We start from the raw sequence: 12,285 nt of genomic DNA on the forward strand, positions 1-12,285 counted from the left end.
CAATCTATAAAAAGTTAAGATATAAATATCGTCAGGTATATCAAACAATCTCCATCAGTATGGTTAATTCATTATTAAACAGTCATTTGTTCATGGATATTGAGCTGGGAGATTCTAGATCGTAGCCTATTCATGAGGGGTTCTACAATGCAGACTGCAATTCATCGTACAAACACCAGAGGGCGTTTGGCCCCATTGATATCAGTGGCAGAAAATCCAAAATATCACTTCTTGTTACCTTCTCTTTCCCAACATCAGGTAACTTCTACTTGAGATGCAAACGTACTCCCTAGCATACCTCTTTAAAGCATCAATCAATCAATAGACTCAGAACACTAACCTTTCACATACAGTGCATTCAAAAAGTATTCAGACCCTTCACTTTTTCCACATGTTATGTTATAGCCTTATCCTAAAAATGATTAAATACATTTTTTCCTCATCAATCTACACACAATACCCCACCGCCACCATGGGGCACTCTGTTCACAACGTTGACGTCAGCAAACCGCTCACCAACACTACGCCATACATGCAGTCTCCCATCTGCCCGTTACAGTTAAAACCGGGATTCATCCACGAAGAGCACTTCTCCAGTGTGCCAGTGTCCATCGAAGGTGAGCATTTGCCCACTAAAGTCGTTTACGATGCCGAACTAGTCAGGTCAAGACCCTGGTGAGGACGATGATGTGCTTTCCTGAGACCGTTTCTGACAGTTTGTGCAGAAATTCTTCGGTTGCGCAAACCCAGTTTCATCAGCTGTCCAGGTGGCTGGTCTCAGACCATCCCGCAGGTGAAGAAGCCAGATGTGGAGGTCCTGGGCTGGCGTGGGCTGCATGAAGCAAATGGTGGTCACACCAGATACTGTTTTTCTGATCCACGCCCCTACCTTAAGGTTCTGTGACCAACAGCTGCATATCTGTATTCCCAGTCATTTGAAATCCAGATTAGGGCTTTATGCATTCATTTAAATTGACTGATGTCCTTATGTGAACTGTAACTCAGTAAAATCTTTGAAATTGTTACTTAAATTTTTTTGTTCAGTGTATAATGAGACTCAGCAATTCCTCATTTCACATAATTGTTTGTGGGTGTGGCACAAGACATGTAGCCCCCCCAAAATAGGCTGTCGTTTCAAATACTCTAAAATTACATGGAAAAGGTGAGAAAAATCACATGAAATATCATAAGGTTAAATCTTATTTCAATTTCTTTATTTATCTTTTAAAACCAATAGGAATTGGGGATGTCTTCAACATGGGTACAATGATAAAATAACTGACCATTTGCTTTCTTTTCCACCTCTTTTCCTTCAGAGTGAGAGTAGGGATTAACAGTTGTATCGTAGAGAGTGTGTTTGTACATCTGTGTGTGCTTGTAACTGTGTGTGCGTGTGCCCATGGGGCGGCGCACAATTGGCCCAGCGTCGTCCAGGGTAGGGGAGGGAATGGCCGGCAGGGATGTAGCTCAGTTGGTAGAGCATAGCGTTTGCAACGCCAGGGTTGTGGGTTCGTTTCCCACAGGGGGCCAGTATGAAAAAATAAAAAATAAATAGTGTATGCACTCACTAACTGTAAGTCGCTCTGGATAAGAGCGTCTGCTAAATGACGTACATGTAAATGTGTGCAGTCATTGTAGGGAAGTCCTATTGTAAACCCAGTAAGCAGCCTTGATGAATGGAAAAAAAGTACCTACAGTAAGACTAGCCAAGTGTCTTCCTGTGAAACTGTTTGTGTGTGTAGGACGGTCATACGGGGATTGGTGGCTTTTCCGAGGTGGACTGAATATTGCACTCCCGTGAGGTAAAAAAAAAGAAAAAGAAAAATGTAACAGAAAATTGTCCTTGCCCCAATCAAACTCCAGACTGCCTTGCTAGTTATAACCAGTGAATAAATACAGCAGACATTTAAAAAACCCAGCCAACCCCATAATTAAAAAGTGACTAAGCAAGCAAGGAGGGGGGGCATTACAGCAATTTCAGTGGAATTTTTTGGCGATTTTGTGTTGTACAAAAATACCTCAATAACCCTAATGGACTGTCATTTTTAGTTTTTTTGTCCTAAACAGAATAATATTTTATTGTGCTGAAGGGTTAATTTTTTTAAATTATATATATATTAAAAAGGTACATAACCCTGGGCATAATTAATATCATTAACAATTCAAGAAAAATAAACAAATGATCAATATCGATAACATTTTTGTTGATATATTTTTATCACCAGTTAAACTTTCATGTACATGTGTGTAAAAAAGAGGAACCGCTATCCATGATTCAACACTGAAAATAAAAATGTGGATGACTCGAAGAAATGCTAGGCCCATGATTGGACAACTTGGAGGCATCTGTGTGCTTTGACCTTCTCCTTCATTCGTTCAGACCTCTAGATTTGCATTAATTCAAATGGAATCATTCGCTCATTATTTCATCAATTTTGTGATCAATTAGCCATGTCTCAGTGTTATCAAATCACAATAATTACTGATAGCTTTCTCTCGTTGTTTTATCTCCCCTTCGTTGGAATAATGTTGTTTGATGGAGAGGCTGCACACACACACACACACTATTGGATGCAGCAGTTGTGGCCGTTGGCATCCTTGAACCGCAGACGCATCTTGGGTCTGTATTTCTCCAGGTAAAGTAGCTGTTTGGAGTTGAAAGCTCCACGTCTCTTCCTGAGGGAGGGAGGGAGGAGGTGAGAGAAATAACGATAAAGTGGTCTTGTATGGTCACAAGAGAACATAGCAGCACAGTAACAACATCAATGTGCCCTGGGCATATTCTAACAAAACTAATAAAGAGAACACATGACAATACAGGTTCCACAGCACAACAATATTGGTTCCCCCCCGCCGGTGTGAAAGCTAAAGTAGTGCTTACTGTCGTATGAACTGCACCGCATCCTCATACTTCATCCCTGTCTCAATCAGAGCTAAGGCCACCAGGACTGGAGCTCTACAGGAGAGAGAGAAGAGAGAAGGGAGAGAGATAAATACCAGTATGCATGCAGTGTCATGGTTATGTGGGCAGCAGGGAGGGTGGGGTGAGGGTATACTCTAAAGCTGGGAAATTGGCCTGGGAAACGCACAGGGATTCAATGCAACACAGCTGGGGCATCAAGTTCACACCTCGGGCCCACACACACAGTGAAATTGTGATAAGTGTGTTGCTGTAAGCAAACCTTCTTTCACCAGGAAGAAGAAGAAAAAAACAACAAAACTTTCAATTCCCAGACAGACTGCCCGGAGTGTCAAAACTCAGCTGACAGGGGATTCGTGTGTGGGTTTTGAGAGAGACTGATACAAAATACAAACTCAAAAAGACCTGTGGTGTTGATGTTATACTAAACAAAATATACAGACCACAAAGTCAAATTGGCTATTATTAAACTCTTCGACATTATCATTATTCCCCAATATTTGGAACCAAGTTCTTGTCACCCCAATCCACAAAATGTAACACATTTGACCCCAATAATTACAGTGGAATCTATGTCAACAGCAATCTCTGAAAAATCCTCTGCAGTATCATCAACAGCTGACTCCAACATTTCCTCAGTGAAAATAATGTCCTGAACAAATGTCAAAATCGGCATCACCAAAATACCATACGACAGACCACGTATACACCCTGCACATTCTTCCTGACAAAAACAAAACAAATGCAGTCTTCTCATGCTTTGTTGATTTAAAAAAAGCTTGACTCAATTTGGCATGAGGGTCTGCTACAGAAATTGATGTAAAGCGGTGTTAGGGGAAAAAACGAAATCAAAGTACACAGAAAAGTGTGCAGTTAAAAATGGCAATAAACACAGATTTCTTTCCTCAGGGCCGTGGGGTATGACAGGGACGCGGCTTGAGCGGTTTGTTTTCCGTTCACATTTTGTTACAGCCTTATTCGAAAATTGATTAATGTTGTTCCTCAATCTCCACGCAATACCCCATAATGACAAAGCGAAAACAGGTTTTCAGAAGTGTTTGCAAATTAATACAAAATAAACAGAAATACCTTATTTACATGATTATTCAGAACCTTTGCTATGAGACTCGAAATTCAGCTCAGGTGCATCCTGTTTCTACAACTTGGGAGTCCACCTGTGGACATGATTTGGAAAGGCACACACCTGTCTATATAAAGGTCCCACAGTTGACAGTGCATGTTAGAGCAAAAACCAAGCCATGAGATCGAAGGAATTGTCCGTAGAGCTCCGAGAAAGGATTGTGTCGAGGCACATATCTGGGGAAGGGTACCAAAAAATTTCTGCAGCATTGAAGGTCCCCAAGAAAACAGTGGCCTCCATCATTCTTAAATGGAAGAAGTTTGGAACCACCAAGACTCTTCCTAGAGCTGGCCGCCAGGCCAAACTGAGCAATCGGGGGAGAAGGGCCTTGGTCAGGGAGGTGAACAAGGACCCGATGGTCACTCTGACAGAGCTCCAGAGTTCGTCTGTTGAGATGGGAGAACCTTCCAGAAGGGCAACCATCTCTGAGCGCTCCACCAAATCAGGCCTTTATGGTAGAGTGGCCAGACGGAAGCCACTCCTCAGTAAAAGGCACATGACAGCACGCTTGGAGTTTGCCAAAAAGCACCTAAAAGGACTCTCAGAACATGAGAAACTAGATTCTCTAGTCTAATGAAACCATGATTGAACTCTTTGGCCTGAATGCCAAAGCATCACGTCTGGAGGAAATCAGGCACTGAGCATCACCTGGCCAATACCGTCCCTACGGTGATGAACGGTGGTTGCAGCATGATGCTGTCGGGATATTTTTCACCGGCAGGGAAAGGAGACTAGTCAGGATCGAGGGAAAGATAAACGGAGCTAAGTACAGAGATCCTTGATGAAAACCTGCTCCAGAGCTCTCAGGACCTCAGACTGGACAACGACCCTAAGCACACAGCGAAGACAATGAAGGAGTGGCTTCGGGACAAGTCTCTGAATGTCCTTGAGTGGCCCAGCCAGAGCCCGGACTTAAACCCGATCGAACATCTCTGGAGAGACCTGAAAATAGCTGTGCAGCGAAGCTCCACATCCAACCTGACAGAGCTTGAGGATCTGCAGAGAAGAATGGGAGAAACTCCCCAAATACAGGTGTGCCAAGCTTGTAGCATCATACCCAAGAAGCCTCAAGGCTATAATCGCTGCAAAAGGTGATTCAACAAAGTACTGAGTAAAGGGTCTGAATACTAATGTAAATGTGATATGTTTTTAATATTTAATAAATGTGCAAAAAAAATCAAAATACCTATTTTTTAATCAATTTTAGAATAAGGCTGTAACGTAACAAAATGTGGAAAAAGTCAAGGAGTCTGAATACTTTCCGAATGCACTGTGTGTGTTTATATATACACACACGGTCAAATGTTTTAGACCACCTAGTCATTCAAGGGATTTCCATTATTTGTACTATTTTCTACATTGTAGAATAATAGTGAAGACATCAAAACTATGAAATACCACACGGAATCATGTAGTAACCAAAAAAGTGTTAAACAAATCCAAATATATTTTAAGGTTCTTCAAATAGACACCCTTTGCCTTTATGACAGCTTTGCACACTCTTGGCATTCTCTCAACCAGCTTCATGAGGTAGTCATCTGGAAAGCATTTAAATTAACAGGTGTGCCTTCTTAAAAGCTAATTTGTGGAATTTATTTCCTTCTTAATGTGTTTGAGCCAATCAGTTGTGTTATGACAAGGTGGGGTGGGGGAATACAGAAGATAGCCCTATTTGGTAAAAGACCAAGTCCATATTATGGAAAGAACAGCTCAAATAAGCAAAGAGAAACAACAGTCCATCATTACTTTAAGACATGAAGGTCAGTCAACACGGAAAATGTCAAGAACTTTGAAAGTTTCTTCAAGTGCAGTCGCAAAAACCATCAAGTGCTATGATGAAACTGGCTCTCATGAGGACCGCCACATGAATGGAAGACCCGGAGTTAACTTTGCAGCAAAGGATAAGTTAACTATCGTTACCAGCCTCAGAAATTGTAGCCCAGAAATGCTTCACAGAGTTCAAGTAACAGACACATCAACAGTTCAGACAAGACTGTGTGATTATGGCCTTCATGGTCGAATTGCTGCAAAGAAAACACTACTAAAGGACACCAATAAGAAGATACATGCTTGGGACAAGAAACACGAGCAATGGACATTAGACCGGTGGAAATTTGTCCTTTGGTCTGGAGTCCAAATTGGAGATTTATGGTTCCAACCGCCATGTGTCTGAGACGCAGTGTGGGTGAACGGATGATCTCCGCATGTGTAGTTCCCACCGTAAAATATGGAGGAGGTGGTGTTATGGTGTGGGGGTGCTTTGCTGGTGAAACTGTCTGATTTATTTAGAATTCCAGGCACACTTAACCAGCATGGCTACCACAGCATTCTGCAGCGATACACCATCCCATCTGGTTTGGGCTTAGTGGGAGTATCATTAGTTTTTCAACAGGACAATTACCCAACACCTCCAGGCTGTGTAAGGGCAATTTTACCAAGAAGTAGAGTGATGGAGTGCTGCATCAGATGACCTGACCTCCACAATCCCCCGACCTCAACCCAATTGAGATGGTTTGGGATGAGTCGGACGGCAAAGTGAAGGAAAAGCAGCAAACAAGTGCTCAGCATATGCGGGAACTCCTTCAACAAGCTCCTCATGAAGCTGGTTGAGAGAATGCCAAGAGTGTGCAAAGCTGTCATCAAGGCAAAAAGTGGCTACTTTGAAGAATTTGAAATATAAAATATAAATTTGATTTGTATAATTTTTTGGGGGTTATTACATGATTCCATGTGTTATTTCATAGTTTTGATGTCTTCACTATAACTCTACAATGTAGAAAATAGTACAAATAAAGAAAAACCCTGGAATGAGTAAGTGTGTCCAAACTTTCGACTGGCACTGTGAATATACACACAGTCAATAAAAAGGCAAGTGCCATTGAAGATCAATTTATCAACCCCGTAATATCAACTGGTTAAATTAGGTTGTGGAACTCAATCTTAAAAAAGTCAGTAACTTCAGCAGTGGTGCTTGCTTGTAAAGCCCATGGCTGTGCAATGGCGTAGCCTTGCTTTGTTAATTCAGTAGACAATACACTTATTACCAGAGCCCTTAAATCAGTCAAGACACATTTTATTGTAAAAAATAAAAATATAAAAATGTTCAAATGAAAAAAAGTTGCCACTGCAAAGTGATACACATCTCGCATCTCAAACAGTTATTCTCAAAGAGTGATCATTTGAAACGGGACTCAATTTGGCGAGATGAAATCATTTTTTCAGGGTTAAAAAACAAAATCTGTCTCCTTTTCAATATTGCAGTCATTTGATTTATTCTGCAAAATGGATTAACAATCCCACATTGAACACTGCATGGTGACGAATTACAACCACAACATGTTTGGTTAGTAGGCCTAGGCTTAATGATTCTGATAAATCTGCTCTGTCTTTATCAAACTAATGTTTTTGCGTATTTTCAGTGTGTAACCTGTATGTTTAGGGGGGTTATAGGCTAACCAATTCTAAATGGCACAAGCAGTTTGCAATGTAGCCTATGCGGAAAACAGACAACACAATTATGTAAAAAATGCAGCTCGTTGTTGGAACACATTCTCCTTCGTCAATCAACCAGTCCATTTTGAATGTGTGATAAAACTGTCGTCATTTGGCAAGGAATGTAGCTTGTGTATCCCACCAGTTAGATACATTTTTATAAGCATTTATTTCTGTAGGCCTAACAGAAGGTTTTGTGCACACCCATGTGTAGGGAGTGGTCGGAACGCAATTGAGTGAATGAGACAGAGGAGAAAAGGAATTTAGGGAGAAGAACTGTGTGATGCTTGGCTTCTATTTTTTTTTGTGCCCTGCAAATGCACATGTACAAATAAAACACTAGAGTCAAAGCAAATTAACATGGTCTTCAAGATAACATTTTCATTTTTTTCAGAACAAAATTTTACTTGCCCATCCGGGCAGCCAAAAAGCACATTACACCAAATAGTTTTACAGTATTTGAAAGAGAAAAAAAACTGAAGATCTCTGACGTCCATTGGAGTACTCATCGCTAGTCGTTAGATGGGTCTCACTAGCCACAATTAAGCCCACTTACACACATTCACCTGGCCCACTTACCAACACACACACACACACACACACAGGTCAATACCCTCACCGGCCCAGCCCCGCCACACAGTGCACGGCGATGCAGCAGCCAGGCTCGTCTCGGAACTTGGTCTTCAGCAGGTTCAGCCAGTCATCTACTATCTGGGTGGGGGGCGGGGCGCCATCATCAAAGGGCCAGTCCTACGGAGGAAGAGGAACACATTTTTTAAAAATGGATCAAACCAGGGGCTCGGGGTTCATTTAACCAGTGGTCAATGCTGAAGGTCAGTACAGGATAATTCAATCAAAGCCTGATTGAAGCTTTAGAGCAGCTTTGTCCATTAGGCTATATCATGCGTGTGTCTAAGTTGGAAAGCTTGATATGCTGAATAGTGTGTGTGTGTGTGTATGGTGTGTCCTGGCAGACAGCCTGACCCCTGTATATCCGTCTGAGCCTCTGTACTCGTGCTGACCCAGTGTCTCTGCTACAGCTCAGCACAGACCACATCTCTATATTTCTCTCCCCCTTGCTCATATCATCCTCTCCTTGTTGCAGCCTTCTCTCTCCATGTCTGTGACTCATGACATGTACCAGTTTTATGTAGGCATCAATCACAGACTCTTTTCATATTTGATGAGTGACAAAGACAGGAACAGACAACGGGTTGTGTTATTAATTCTTTACGCTGTAGTTTGTCAATCTGCAACGCGTTTGGCCATGCTTTGAAAATTCTGGTATCTTTCCCAAAATGCCCAAGGTTTACTGAAATCCTGGTTGTAGGATTCCCAGATTCCCTGCTAATTCCCTCATGATTCTGGGAATTTTCCAATCGGGATTTCAAGAAATGGTGCAATTGTGCATGGCTATTCCTGTCTTGGTGCTCAACCAATATCAAAACCGGATTGTGATCATCATTACAGCCTGCATAACATTTAATCCAATACATTGGAGAGTGACAGGCAGAGGAATGCTCCAGGAAGAGAGGTGGTGATGACCGTATTAAAACTGTATCAAGGAGAGGGGATAGGATATTTCCTCTCCCAAACACAAGGTGTCTCTGGCCTTCCTTAAATAATCTGTGAGACAGCTGAATACTAACCTAAGCTGTGAGAAGATACAATACAGTGCACATAAGAGAGAAACAGACAGAGAGCAAGAAGGCCTGGGTGGAGCCTTCTTCATGTGGATCTGAGCCAGAGATTCCTTCTCTTCTCTACCTCTCAGCTCAGCACACAGTGGCAGGCAGACAGTTGAGGACAAATGAAGACAGATAACAGGGAAGGTCTCCAGAGAGGGAAAAACACCTTTTTAACTTGACATTCCATGGAAGAAAGAAACAGCAAATTCAACTACCCTAAAATTCCTAGGAGGCAAACAAATACATCTGGCATTCGGTTCAGTTATACATTTTTACTGCTCTCTAGGTATGTGTGCAATCTCCTCCACCAGCCGGCTCTCGCTGTCGAACCATCTGGCTTCACAGCGCCTCAGAATAGAACTTGAATCAAGTTGAGTGGAAAATCCATTGGGCTTCCCAAAAATGATATGGTTAAACCTGCACACCAGTATATATATTTTTGTGTTTCTAGTGTGTGTGTGGGGGTGTGTGTGTGTGTGTGTGTGTGTGTGGGGGTGTGTGTGTGTGTGTGTGTGTGTGTGTGTGTGTGTGTGTGTGTGTGTGTGTGTGTGTGTGTGTGTGTATCTATATATATATATATATATATATATATATATATATATATATATATATATATATATATATATATATATATATATACATATATACATATATACATATATACACAGTGGGGGAAAAAAAGTATTTAGTCAGCCACCAATTGTGCAAGTTCTCCCACTTAAAAAAGATGAGAGAGGCCTGTAATTTTCATCATAGGTACACGTCAACTATGACAGACAAAATGAGAAAAAAAAATCCAGAAAATCACATTGTAGGATTTTTTATGAATTGATTTGCAAATTATGGTGGAAAATAAGTAATTTGGTCAATAACAAAAGTTTCTCAATACTTTGTTATATACCCTTTGTTGGCAATGACACAGGTCAAACGTTTTCTGTAAGTCTTCACAAGGTTTTCACACACTGTTGCTGGTATTTTGGCCCATTCCTCCATGCAGATCTCCTTTAGAGCAGTGATGTTTTGGGGCTGTCGCTGGGCAACACGGACTTTCAACTCACTCCAAAGATTTTCTATGGGGTTGAGATCTGTAGACTGGCTAGGCCACTCCAGGACCTTGAAATGCTTCTTACGAAGCCACTCCTTCGTTGCCCGGGCGGTGTGTTTGGGATCATTGTCATGCTGAAAGACCCAGCCACGTTTCATCTTCAATGCCCTTGCTGATGGTTTTCACTCAAAATCTCACGATACATGGCCCCATTCATTCTTTCCTTTACACGGATCAGTCGTCCTGGTCCCTTCGCAGAAAATCAGCCCCAAAGCATGATGTTTCCACCCCCATGCTTCACAGTAGGTATGGTGTTCTTTGGATGCAACTCAGCATTCTTTGTCCTCCAAACACGACGAGTTGAGTTTTTACCAAAATGTTCTATTTTGGTTTCATCTGACCATATGACATTCTCCCAATCCTCTTCTGGATCATCCAAATGCACTCTAGCAAACTTCAGACAGGCCTGGCTTAAGCAGGGGGACACGTCTTTCACTGCAGGATTTGAGTCCCTGGCGGCGTAGTGTGTTACTGATGGTAGGCTTTGTTACTTTGGTCCCAGCTCTCTGCAGGTCATTCACTAGGTCCCCCCGTGTGGTTCTGGGATTTTTGCTCACCGTTCTTGTGATCATTTTGACCCCACGGGGTGAGATCTTGCGTGGAGCCCCAGATCGAGGGAGATTATCAGTGGTCTTGTATGTCTTCCATTTCCTAATAATTGCTCCCACAGTTGATTTCTTCAAACCAAGCTGCTTACCTATTGCAGATTCAGTCTTCCCAGCCTGGTGCAGGTCTACAATTTTGTTTCTGGTGTCCTTTGACAGCTCTTTGGTCTTGGCCATAGTGGAATTTGGAGTGTGACTGTTTGAGGTTGTGGACAGGTGTATTTTATACTGATAACAAGTTCAAACAGGTGCCATTAATACAGGTAACGAGTGGAGGACAGAGGAGCCTCTTAAAGAAGAAGTTACAGGTCTGTGAGAGCCAGAAATCTTGCTTGTTTGTAGGTGACCAAATACTTATTTTCCACCATAATTTGCAAATAAATTCATTAAAAATCCTACAATGTGATTTTCTGGATTTTATTTCTTCAATTTGTCTGTCATAGTTGACGTGTACCTATGATGAAAATTACAGGCCTCTCTCATCTTTTTAAGTGGGAGAACTTGCACAATTGGTGGCTGACTAAATACTTTTTTCCCCCACTGTATATATCTATCTATCTATATCCACACACACACACACACACACACACACACACACTGAGTATACAAACCATTAGGAACACCTGCTCTTACCATGACAGACTGACCAGGTGAATCCAGGTAAACGCTATGATCACTAATTGATGTCACTTGTTAAATCCACTTCAAATCAGTGTAGATGAAGGGGAGGAGACAGGTTAAAGAAGGATTTTTAAGCCTTGAGACAATTGAGATATGGATTGTGTAAGTGTGCAATTCAGAGGGTGAATTGGAAAGACAAAATATATAAGTGCCTTTCAATGGGGTATGGTAGTAGGTGCCAGGCACACTGGTTTTTGTCAAAAACTGCAACGCTGCTTGGTTTTTCATGCGCAACAGTTTCCCGTGTGTATCAAGAATGGTCCACCTCCCAAAGGACATCCAGCCAACTTGACACAACTGTGGGAAGCATTGGAGTCAACATGGGCCAGCATCTCTGTGGAACGTTTGACACCTTGTATAGTCCATGCCCCGATGAATTGAGGCTGTTCTGAGCACAAAAAGGGGTTGTGCGACGCAATATTAGTAAGGTGTTCCTAATGTTTGGTATACTCAGTGTATATACATTGCATTCGGAAAGTATTTAGACAACTCGACATTTTCCACATTTTGTTACGTTACAGCCTTATTCTAAAATTTTTGTTTGAAACAACTCAAATCTACACACTACTCCATAATGACAACGCAAAAACAGGCTGTAAAAATGTTTTGCTAATAAAAAAAAGGAAAAAATATACATTTACATAAGTATTTAG

The 12,285-nt window shown here is 41.7% G+C and overlaps 1 protein-coding gene across 1 annotated transcript in view; it reads right to left on the minus strand.

Moving 5' to 3' along the window:
* Positions 1-2,183: 2,183 nt before the first annotated feature.
* The window catches only part of LOC121586674 (protein tyrosine phosphatase type IVA 2), a 47,154-nt gene continuing 37,052 nt past the window's right edge, over positions 2,184-12,285 (minus strand). Inside the window, exons 5-7 of the mRNA XM_041903587.2 lie at positions 8,173-8,303; positions 2,882-2,956; positions 2,184-2,676 (exon numbers count right to left, since the gene is read on the minus strand). Coding sequence (XP_041759521.1) covers positions 2,565-2,676; positions 2,882-2,956; positions 8,173-8,303 — 318 coding nt within the window. The 3' untranslated portion in view covers positions 2,184-2,564. The remainder of the gene's footprint in view (positions 2,677-2,881; positions 2,957-8,172; positions 8,304-12,285) is intronic.

This window comes from Coregonus clupeaformis, chromosome 17, assembly GCF_020615455.1.
Source record: "Coregonus clupeaformis isolate EN_2021a chromosome 17, ASM2061545v1, whole genome shotgun sequence".
Classification (NCBI taxonomy): domain Eukaryota; kingdom Metazoa; phylum Chordata; class Actinopteri; order Salmoniformes; family Salmonidae; genus Coregonus; species Coregonus clupeaformis.